At 34.6% G+C, this 11,940-nt stretch overlaps 2 protein-coding genes across 2 annotated transcripts in view; both read left to right on the top strand.

Moving 5' to 3' along the window:
• The window catches only part of LOC115235673 (venom dipeptidyl peptidase 4-like), a gene marked incomplete at its 3' end in the record, with an annotated part of 25,630 nt that extends 22,666 nt beyond the window's left edge, over window positions 1–2,964 (top strand). The window contains exons 4-6 of the mRNA XM_029807597.1: window positions 1,652–1,846; window positions 2,483–2,643; window positions 2,720–2,964. Of these exons, the coding sequence (XP_029663457.1) occupies window positions 1,652–1,846; window positions 2,483–2,643; window positions 2,720–2,964 (601 nt within the window). The remainder of the gene's footprint in view (window positions 1–1,651; window positions 1,847–2,482; window positions 2,644–2,719) is intronic.
• A 5,800-nt stretch (window positions 2,965–8,764) lies between these two features.
• Window positions 8,765–11,808, top strand: LOC115235675 (venom dipeptidyl peptidase 4-like). The gene is made up of 4 exons (XM_029807598.1): window positions 8,765–8,979; window positions 9,616–9,776; window positions 9,853–10,064; window positions 11,346–11,808. Exons 1-4 carry the CDS (start codon window positions 8,819–8,821, stop codon window positions 11,493–11,495), a joined length of 684 nt encoding a protein of 227 aa, XP_029663458.1. The 5' UTR covers window positions 8,765–8,818; the 3' UTR covers window positions 11,496–11,808.
• Window positions 11,809–11,940: the final 132 nt, after the last annotated feature.

Raw genomic sequence — 11,940 nt, forward strand, 5'->3', positions numbered from 1 at the left:
CCTGTGAAACCTTACTTCGCATTAAAAAGTATATGCGTGGAGACAATATGTTCCGCCCCCCTCCCTGCGGGGGGGCTCCACTATCAAAAAACTAGACACATAGATTTGCATTGAACCTCGCTTTACGTGGAGAAGCAATATTTTTATCTGCAGTAATGGATAGAAATTTAAGGCTTCGTTGCTGTATTTCTTTTGAAATTTCTAGCGGAACTGAACAAGTGTACGATTCTGAAGCGTACTAGCAGTAACATAAAAACAACTCTAAATGTAAACAAAAGAAATTCTTAGCGAAAATATACTGACATATAGTGACGCAAATGTAAACAACAAAACATAAACACGCAAGTAAGATATAGTGAAAAGATCATAGAAATAAATGCGAAAATTATGATACCTCAAAATCGCATATCTCTGAAACCAGAAGAGAGCGCCACAAAATTCAAAGTGCGTGTTATTTAGGAATGTGCCTTCTATAATATATGTAAAAATGAAAATGATCCGTGAGGTGTAAGTTAATCTGAACATTTACCTTTCAAATTACAAATCCTCACAAACTGAGTTGCTTCTAAGTACTTGTATTATATACTATACAAGGTATCCGTCCATAAATGTCCGGGCAAATATCTCACAACTAATTGAAGTTACAAGAAAGTTTAATAAAAAAAATTAGCACGATTTTTAGTCCGCAATAAAGCGCATACAAAAAAAATTCTTTTACTCGTAACTTTTCAAGTTATAAAGTTCATCGTTTTTGTAAATGGAACCCCCTATTTTTTATTACATATTCTTATAACTCTTTTTGAGATTTTTTCAAAACATTATAATAAAGTATTTTTTCATTAAATATTTTTCGTTTCGATAATCTTACCGTAATACTTTTTTGTACAGAATGATGAAACAAATCAATTAGTATAAAAAAAATAATTGTTTTAAAAAAAAAATATGTAATTATTTACAATGTATTTTTTTAAAACAATTATTGGTTTTTTTTACAACAATTGATTCATCTCATTATTCTTTGTATGAAAGTATTACGGTGAAATTATCGAAAACGAAATATTTTACGAAATATTTTATATCAAAATATGTCAGATATAAAATATAGTTAAGATATAGAATAACTCAAAAAATATTTAATGAAAAAATACTTTATTATAATGTTTTGAAAAGATCTCAAAAAGGAATATAAGAATATGCAACGAAAAATAAGAGGTTCTATTTAAAAAAACAATGACCTTTATAACCTGAAAAGGTTACGAGTAAAAAAAAATGTTTATGTGCGCTTTATCGCGGATTAAAAACTGTGCTAATTTTTCTTATTAAATTTTCTTGTAACTTCAATTAGTTGTGAGATATTTGCTCGAACATTTATGGACGCACACCCTGTATATTCTTAAATCAATTACTGGTACAATTGCCGATTAATTTATGTGGTATGATTAGATATATGTAAATCGTGATCTATTTAATTTGTTCATAATTGATTTAGATTTAGAATATTATATATAAAACGAGCAATATAAAATATTTTTATATTATGTTTTTCTTTGATTCATTTATTTATTAAATAATTTATCTACCAAATATAAGCTATTAATGATAAGAAAACTCTTTATTTTTCACTTGTGGAATATCTAGTTTCTTTTTACAGATACGGTGCTCCTGGGTCGCAACTAGTCACTGAGATGTTTAAAATAGATTGGAACACGTATTTAGCTAGTCGGAAAAATGTGATTGTCGCACAGATCGATGGCAGAGGAAGCGGAGGACAAGGCTATAAATTACTTCATGAGGTTTATTATCGGCTAGGTTCCGTGGAAGTGGCTGACCAACTTGAAGTCACGGAGTAAGCACGATATTGATTCTGCGCTCCACAGATCTTGCCTCTTAAACTCATATATTTTAATAATGACAGCATTAGGCTCAGGGTATGAACAATTAAATGGAAAAACTGGCAGATAAAAGCAGATAATTGGTCCAATTGCCATCGACGATATACATGTGGCGATGGCGATTGGACGTTGTCCACTTAATTGTACAGATTTCACGCGGGTCTTAGTGAATCCCTTTCCCGATTATTAATTTTAATTTGAGATTCGACTGCAACTGCAGATGTGGTGCATGTCAGGTTTTCAAATTCCAATTTGATCTCTATATATTTATACCTATACTGAAAATGGACCAAAAAACGGTCCGAAACGTACATTTTTAAATGCACATTGGCTAATTGAATTTAACAATAATAAGTTTGCGCACCGATACCCGCGCCTGGGCTCTTATCTGCCAGTTTTTCCGTTTAATTGTTCATATATTTTAAAAGTCATTTTTATTCTTATAATAAACAAAATTCCTTGAATATATGTATATACTGCTTATAAAACACCGGTTTCTAGAGGATTCTTTTCGTAAAATTTGTAAAACTAACTTACATACATACATACATACAATATTCTTTATATCCAATATATTTGCGATTATTCAGATACTTACGGGACTCGTTACACTTTGTGGATAAACGAAGAGTCGCTGTTTGGGGATGGAGTTACGGCGGTTTCGTTGCTGCTCTTGTCCTGGCTCATCCGAAGCAAAACGTATTTCAGTGCGGAATAAGCGTCGCGCCTGTCGTCTCCTGGGAACTTTACGGTAACTGTGGATCACTATACTGAAATCGAAATCTTTCAGAGAATATCTCTGTATTTTCTTAATCATTATTGCACAGATTCCGCGTACGCCGAGAGGTACATGGGATTACCAAACGTGACGTCCAACTACAAAGGCTATGCCGAATCCAACGTTTACGACAAAGTTGAATATCTACACGATAAGATGTTTTATTTGGTACACGGAACTGCAGATGACAACGTCCAATTCCAACAGTCCATGGCGCTTGCCCGTCATCTCGCTAAAAAAGGCATACTCTTTCGGCAGCAGGTATTCCGACATTTTTTTTTTTTTTTTTTTTTAAAACGCCCATTTTTTTTTTTCTTCTTTATCTTGCGCGAAAATTCGTCTCTCGAGATCTTACTTAGACAACAATTTTCGACGCGTCAATCTTTCCGACGGAATGGACCATTTGCTTCTCCGTTTTTCCTCGCCTGCCGTCCAAAATGTTACACCACCATTTTATCACGGGGATACGCACTCAAATAGACAGACAGGGGAATGTACATAGACACATAGATAAATCTTGGATTACGACCATCGTTGAATATTTATGATCGATAAAAGATATCGCGGACGAAACAACGCAAAAAATATCGTCATGAATATACGTAAATGTATGATATACGACGATGAATCAACGCGAAGTGAATTCGAGAGATTTCTTGCAAGATAAAACGGCGACTATTTGGAAGACTAATTTGTCGCGGATTTTATTTTATTCGTGTAAAATTGTAAAATAACCGCAGTTTCATTTTTTGTTTTTGCGTGAAACAGCCGAGATGTTTTGTTTACATTCTTGTTTTTCGAATAAAACTCAGTTCTTTTGAAAAAGACGGAGCTTGTGTAAAATAATAACATTTCTTTTGTTTGTTTTTGTATTCAACCGCGTTGGTAGAAAACAAAACATGTAGTAAGGTATAATAGTATTTCAAATGTCAACACAGAAGTCAGTCGACGATGAGCAGGCGTAGACACAAGACTGTAAATAAATTCCTAAACTTTTTCGATAAAAGAAGAGAGACTGAGCTTAAAGATTTGGAATAATTGAGTATTAAATGTTTCTCGCTTGCTAATAATTTTTTATTATCAGGGAAATTACATTTTTAATACGCAATATTGATCGCTCATTGTGATTATCGTACGACTTATTGTGTTTCTTATGGGTGAACGATAAGTGACCGAGTTTTGTAAATCCATGCCATGTTTTCTTAACATACCATTCGAAGAGAGACCTTCACACTCAAATGCAACGAGAACAGAACAGTTCGCGATGTCGAAGCTTCGCGTTCTTACGTCAGTGCGCGTTTAGTTTCTCGCATCTTTTCATGCATTCTAACGTACACATACTCGGTCTCACGTGTCTCGCAGCTGCCATTGTTTTATTCGACCTCGAAAAATCTAATATTCCACTTATTCGTCCTATCCTTTTGGCATCCGCGCCGCCACATCCATTCAAGGATCTTCGAGGATGCGCGGAGGCTGTGGCAAAATTGGCAAGCTTCCGGCGTTCCAAATAAGACTTGGCGTCGATATTCCATCGCTCGAGACTGGCTGTCATCAAGTATTTACTAACGGTTGCGCCGGCTTCATGTTTTATTTGTCAGACAGTCGAGCATCACGAACTACAGTCTTCCCCATTTCCAAAGCTTACCGTGGTAAACCAAGGTGTAAATCGCATTGCTCGAAATTGCCGATGCGCGGAGTGTCCCATAAATCATGAGAAAGCATTTATTATAGAGGTCGAAACGTGTTTTCGTGAAAACATTGGAAACTTGCGACTCGCTAAAATCTCGGAAAAAGTTCATTGCATATATCTTGCAAAATGATATATTTTAGATCAACTTATCGAAAAATTTGTTCTCTAAAATTTTTTTATAAAAGTTTTTTTTAATTATTTTCTTCATAAATATTTGTTTTTACGATTAGTCATTAATAATGATGGTATAAAATACACAACTCATCATTTACATTTGCGATATGTCAAAGAACGAATAATGGTAACAACTGGCAGCGCCGTTATAATAACGTCCAACTCCAATCAGAGTATAGTGTCAGTCTATAGTGCTCGGACTTCTCTACAATGATCGTAATTCGCGCAACGTGCATTATCTGTCACTCGCGTCGTTTGTCATGTATATACCGCTGTGAAAGTACTGTGAATTACTCGCGTCACCCTTCCTCTCGCATAGTTCGAACGTATCGAACGTAGTGCGACTCCGCCGCTCTCGGTATCGACGACGAATCGTGCGCACCGTTTTGACCTCGTCAAATGTCGGAGCGGCATTTGAAAGGAACGACCGCCATGCTCTTTAATATCAACCACTTTCAGCCGGCTGCTGTGTTCGCCGGCCGGTTAGCACTCGGGACCCGCTGGTGTACACTTTGTGGCATTTAAATCGCTAGGAAGATGATACGGTTATCTCCAGGCAAATTTTTTCGACTTCTTATCTTTTATATTTTTCTATTATAATATTAATTTATTTAATATAATTATATAAGTCTTATATACGTGATGTGCATTAACGAATAACAAATTTAAATAAATTCTTAAGCCATTTTCTTTTGACTTGACACGTGAGAAAGAAAGGTGATTTAATAACGCGATATGCGTAAATTCTTAGGATGACATGTATATCTAAGGGAAGTCATATCGATCTCCGTTAAGCTCGATGGAGTATACTTCGAAGTATATAAAAGCTATAACGGCCGCGTTATCGTCGATCTATATTAAGACTGTTGTAAAAGTGAATATTTGACCGCTAAAGAACATATACACTATAAGCATATAAAAATTTCTGCATTTTAACGCCACGTCAGTGTTATGTCATATTAAATACTATTTTCTGTTAGATCTTCTTAATTGTACGATTTAAATTATCTATTTTCTAAATCTTTTATTATCAATTTTTCGAAAGTAGACGAATATAATATTATTTTTATAATCTCGACTTGTACAGCTTAACTTTTGTAACCAACGTATTGCTTAATTCGATAGCTCGTAAACTAGACGCGAGATAAAGCGCATAATAGATTTGTGCACGCGCAGAATTAAAAAACAATTTATTACGATTGTTGTCGAGAACAACGCAATCGCGTCGCGGGTAAAAATGCGACCTTTACGTAACGACGGATTGTCGTGGCATATGCCGTAGACCGTCTGTAGCTAGTCGCTTGGCGAAACGATCCAAGTTTTATCGAGCTCGCATCGCCGTTGGACAATTTCGAGGAACAAACGGATCGTATGGTAAACGACAAATTGGGTCAGCAAATCGTAACCGCGTAATCACGGTACTACAAACGGCATGCTTGATACAATTTGCCGGTGTAATCGCCGCAACAATTCCGATTTCGAAAGGCGAATTTTGCGTCCGGTAGCGACGATTATGTCACTTGTCTCTCGACGAGTTCCATTTTATAATCGGTATTTCGTTCCGCGCAAGAAGACATCCCTTTTTTTTTCTTTCCTGCATCGCGAGATCGTTCGCGTGTCGGCCGTTCGTGCTAGCAGCTGTGCGCGATGTATCTCGTCGCCTTTCACTCGGTACCTCGCGCCATTGTGCAGCAGTCGCGCGGCGGCGATTGCGCAACGATATTTTATAGCTCTAGCGTATTGCGAAATGAACGCACGCTCCGACACAAGGCGAGAGCTCGTCATCGCGACGCGGTCGCGTTGCAGCTGTCGCTCGATTGTCTTCTTCCGGCACGCGCCGAGACAGCAACCCGGTAACAATCAAACGAATCCATCGTTCGATATCCCGAGATTCAATTGTAAAACTAATCCGCGTGATTATTTATTTCGTAAAATCTCTCGCATTCCGTTGAAAGTAACCCTCGATTTGTCGCAAGTATTGGATAGCAAAATAAATAGATCTCACCGACAGGCGAGAGATTCATCGCGCACCGATGATATTAAAATTTAATAGCCGAATGACACATGCAGAGCGTGAATCACTGATTGCGTCTCGCTTGTCACGCGATACTTCGTCTATCATTCGCAATAACCGGTACGGTATGCGAAATAACATTCCGCTCCATAACTCAGCCTATAAAACCGCAACATGTATTCCAGATGCCGCGAGCCCAGGTGCGAAAGTGAAGTCCCCGTGCTCCTATATATTTCGGATGCGCCGCAATAAAGCCGATTTCGCCGTATGAGTCGACCGAAATTTAAACCCCAATTTCCCGAGTATCTCCCGATGATTCTCGCGGTCAAGTCGTATTTTTCGCGTACTTTGTACTTATTCAAATGTGAATTTCTTTCAACCGTCCGTGTTGCGAGGACGACCGCAATTTTAACAACTCAATTTAAAAGCAAGCATTATATTTCTTTGTAATTATCTTTCTAATTATATCTATAACGTATAAATATGACATCATTTATACATCAATATCCTTGATAATATTATACGAGTTTGATTTTTTATCTCTCACTATGTATTACCGATTATAAAATGATCAGAATTATTTCTCGCAGACAATTGAATTTATTATTCACTCATATGCTTCGCTAAATTATAAAGTATCGTATATCATTACGACAGATGAAAAATTATGTACTCCATTTGGACACAAGTAAAACCTAACCGACGTGTAAGAACATTAATCGTACATCGAGGTCTCTATCGATGATATCAGATCGAGTGGCAGGCACCCTGGAAGCGCTGTCAAGTTCGATGGGTATGAAATCGGTTTCTGAAATGGGTCGGAGCCGGTTGTGCCAGACGATCGCAGAATTATTTATAGACGGCTAAAAAATATTGTAACTGATATGTCGTGATCGAAATTATCGATCACGTATAGTATTATGAAATCGATAAATTTTTTTTATCAAAGAAAAACATAATATAAAAATATTTTATATTGCTCGTTTTATATATAATATTCTAAATCTAAATCAATTATGAACAAATTAAATAGATCACGATTTACATATATCTAATCATACCACATAAATTAATCGGCAATTGTACCAGTAATTGATTTAAGAATATACAGGGTGTGCGTCCATAAATGTTCGAGCAAATATCTCACAACTAATTGAAGTTACAAGAAAATTTAATAAGAAAAATTAGCACAGTTTTTAATCCGCGATAAAGCGCACATAAACATTTTTTTTTACTCGTAACCTTTTCAGGTTATAAAGGTCATTGTTTTTTTAAATAGAACCTCTTATTTTTCGTTGCATATTCTTATATTCCTTTTTGAGATCTTTTCAAAACATTATAATAAAGTATTTTTTCATTAAATATTTTTCGAGTTGTTTTATATCTTAATCTGACATATTTTGATACAAAATATAAAATATTTCGTAAAATATTTAGTTTTCGATAATCTTACCGTAATACTTTTTTGTACAGAATGATGAAACAAATCAATTAGTATAAAAAAAATAATTGTTTTAAAAAAAAAATATGTAATTATTTACAATGTATTTTTTTAAAACAATTATTGGTTTTTTTTACAACAATTGATTCATCTCATTATTCTTTGTATGAAAGTATTACGGTGAAATTATCGAAAACGAAATATTTTACGAAATATTTTATATCAAAATATGTCAGATATAAAATATAGTTAAGATATAGAATAACTCAAAAAATATTTAATGAAAAAATACTTTATTATAATGTTTTGAAAAGATCTCAAAAAGGAATATAAGAATATGCAACGAAAAATAAGAGGTTCTATTTAAAAAAACAATGACCTTTATAACCTGAAAAGGTTACGAGTAAAAAAAAATGTTTATGTGCGCTTTATCGCGGATTAAAAACTGTGCTAATTTTTCTTATTAAATTTTCTTGTAACTTCAATTAGTTGTGAGATATTTGCTCGAACATTTATGGACGCACACCCTGTATATTCTTAAATCAATTACTGGTACAATTGCCGATTAATTTATGTGGTATGATTAGATATATGTAAATCGTGATCTATTTAATTTGTTCATAATTGATTTAGATTTAGAATATTATATATAAAACGAGCAATATAAAATATTTTTATATTATGTTTTTCTTTGATTCATTTATTTATTAAATAATTTATCTACCAAATATAAGCTATTAATGATAAGAAAACTCTTTATTTTTCACTTGTGGAATATCTAGTTTCTTTTTACAGATACGGTGCTCCTGGGTCGCAACTAGTCACTGAGATGTTTAAAATAGATTGGAACACGTATTTAGCTAGTCGGAAAAATGTGATTGTCGCACAGATCGATGGCAGAGGAAGCGGAGGACAAGGCTATAAATTACTTCATGAGGTTTATTATCGGCTAGGTTCCGTGGAAGTGGCTGACCAACTTGAAGTCACGGAGTAAGCACGATATTGATTCTGCGCTCCACAGATCTTGCCTCTTAAACTCATATATTTTAATAATGACAGCATTAGGCTCAGGGTATGAACAATTAAATGGAAAAACTGGCAGATAAAAGCAGATAATTGGTCCAATTGCCATCGACGATATACATGTGGCGATGGCGATTGGACGTTGTCCACTTAATTGTACAGATTTCACGCGGGTCTTAGTGAATCCCTTTCCCGATTATTAATTTTAATTTGAGATTCGACTGCAACTGCAGATGTGGTGCATGTCAGGTTTTCAAATTCCAATTTGATCTCTATATATTTATACCTATACTGAAAATGGACCAAAAAACGGTCCGAAACGTACATTTTTAAATGCACATTGGCTAATTGAATTTAACAATAATAAGTTTGCGCACCGATACCCGCGCCTGGGCTCTTATCTGCCAGTTTTTCCGTTTAATTGTTCATATATTTTAAAAGTCATTTTTATTCTTATAATAAACAAAATTCCTTGAATATATGTATATACTGCTTATAAAACACCGGTTTCTAGAGGATTCTTTTCGTAAAATTTGTAAAACTAACTTACATACATACATACATACAATATTCTTTATATCCAATATATTTGCGATTATTCAGATACTTACGGGACTCGTTACACTTTGTGGATAAACGAAGAGTCGCTGTTTGGGGATGGAGTTACGGCGGTTTCGTTGCTGCTCTTGTCCTGGCTCATCCGAAGCAAAACGTATTTCAGTGCGGAATAAGCGTCGCGCCTGTCGTCTCCTGGGAACTTTACGGTAACTGTGGATCACTATACTGAAATCGAAATCTTTCAGAGAATATCTCTGTATTTTCTTAATCATTATTGCACAGATTCCGCGTACGCCGAGAGGTACATGGGATTACCAAACGTGACGTCCAACTACAAAGGCTATGCCGAATCCAACGTTTACGACAAAGTTGAATATCTACACGATAAGATGTTTTATTTGGTACACGGAACTGCAGATGACAACGTCCAATTCCAACAGTCCATGGCGCTTGCCCGTCATCTCGCTAAAAAAGGCATACTCTTTCGGCAGCAGGTATTCCGACATTTTTTTTTTTTTTTTTTCGTAAGACGCACATATTCTTTATCCTTCTTTAAATTAAAATACAGAAACATCTTTTTCAAATTAAATTAAACGTCAGCTTTAATTAACATGATATTTATAGTCATATTGCAAATAACTATAAACTATACTGTTGAAAAATTTGTATTTTTTTGTTAAAAAGATATGCCGGTTAAAATTCTTGTATTAAATATTTAACACATTTATGTGTTAATTTAACATATTACTGTTGTGTTAATTGAACTCAAATGTATTAAATTATTAAAACAATTAAAAAGAAGTACAATTAACACAATGTGTATATTTTTCAGTTTTACATAATAGATATGTTCTATATTATTAGTAATAGAATTTATTTGTTAAAATTTACAGAAAATTGTGTTGATTTTATTCTACAATAGGAGTGAGAGTGACTACAGACCATCAATAACATTTTTCCAAGTTAATTTTATCATTAAAAATATATTGATTTTACACAAAATTTATTTGAGATTACTATGAAATTCGCATTCATTTTGTATTGAAACATTAACATAGTGTTACTGTCACCATTTAACATATCTATATTATGTTAAATTAACACAAAAATTTATGTGGGCCATTTGATACATGTGATATACAGGGTGATGAAAAATTAAGTACCATAAATTAGTGTAATGAAAGAAGGGACTAATACAAGCATTTTAAATATAGGAACCATGGATCGACAACGCTTCGTTACGGCGTGACGGGCGTTTAATGAATCGTCACAACGCCTGCGATGCAAGCAACGTTTGTTAGTTCGTGTGTTTGTCTCTCGTTTGTTTACCTCTCAAGATGCTTATAAGGTCTCTTTCACTCTCCCCATTTTTTCTCAGCCAAGCTGCAGTGATCACGACGTTGTCAGTCGAGCTATGCTACTAACAGTGGGAAACGAGTAGCTGGAGTTTGTTTTCTTTGAAATAATCTGAATTGAAAAATCGAAAAAATGAACATTTATTATCAACATGTCAAATTGACGGAATAAAATCATTGCATCGCAGGCTTTGTGACGATTCAATTAAACACCCGTCACGCCATAACGAAGCGTCATCGACCCATGGTTCCTATATTTAAAATGCTTGTATTGGCCCCTTCTTTCATCACACAAATTTATCGTACTTAATTTTTCATTGCCCTGTATATTAAATTTAAGCCAAATTTTCCAACAGTGTTATTATAACAGAAATTATGAACTTGCAACTTGAAAGCATGCATTTGTTGACTAATGCATAGGTCTATCCGGATGTAAGTCATACTTTGGCGGGCGTTAAGGGACATTTGTATCTTTCGATGGAGCAGTTCTTGGAGGATTGCTTTCAAAAACAAGTACCTGTTGACACAAAAGCCGGACTCGGCAGTGGCGGCTCCGGTGGCGTGTATTAATATTAAGAGATATAGATAAATATTGCGTACAAAAAAAATATCCACACGAGTTGCATAAAATTGCGTAAAGAAAAAAAAGGAAAGAAAAAATGAGGAAAAATTGTGAAAATCTAAACATCTCCAAATTGTGTTCCGTTTAATAGAATATTTACAGAGGATATGCGTGTGGCCAATCTTTTTGTATTCCAACATTCGAAATTATGGAACGAAATGAGAAGTATGTATCATCCCGTGCGCGACTTATAATGCTTTTACACCGGTTAAAAAAAAAGCACACATCAATCATCCAATCAAATAAATCGTCTGTGAAAAAGGTCCAACTAATATTTATTTAAAACAATACCTTGATAAAAATATCTAAGAATGAACAATAGGTAAGAGATCGATGAAACAAAAATTGCCGCGTTTCCTATAAAGAAAGTGCGCTACAATACATAATTTTATC

The sequence above is a fragment of the Formica exsecta genome, unplaced genomic scaffold (assembly GCF_003651465.1).
Source record: "Formica exsecta isolate Colony F162 unplaced genomic scaffold, ASM365146v1 scaffold231, whole genome shotgun sequence".
Lineage (NCBI taxonomy): Eukaryota > Metazoa > Arthropoda > Insecta > Hymenoptera > Formicidae > Formica > Formica exsecta.

Excerpts from the sequence above, each read along its gene's own strand:
- LOC115235675 (XM_029807598.1), top strand. The coding sequence starts at position 8,819 with ATGTTTAAAATAGATTGGAACACGTATTTAGCTAGTCGGAAAAATGTG. Across the intron at positions 8,980-9,615 it reads GACCAACTTGAAGTCACGGA|ATACTTACGGGACTCGTTAC; the intron begins GTAAGCACGATA and ends GCGATTATTCAG. Across the intron at positions 9,777-9,852 it reads CGTCTCCTGGGAACTTTACG|ATTCCGCGTACGCCGAGAGG; the intron begins GTAACTGTGGAT and ends ATTATTGCACAG.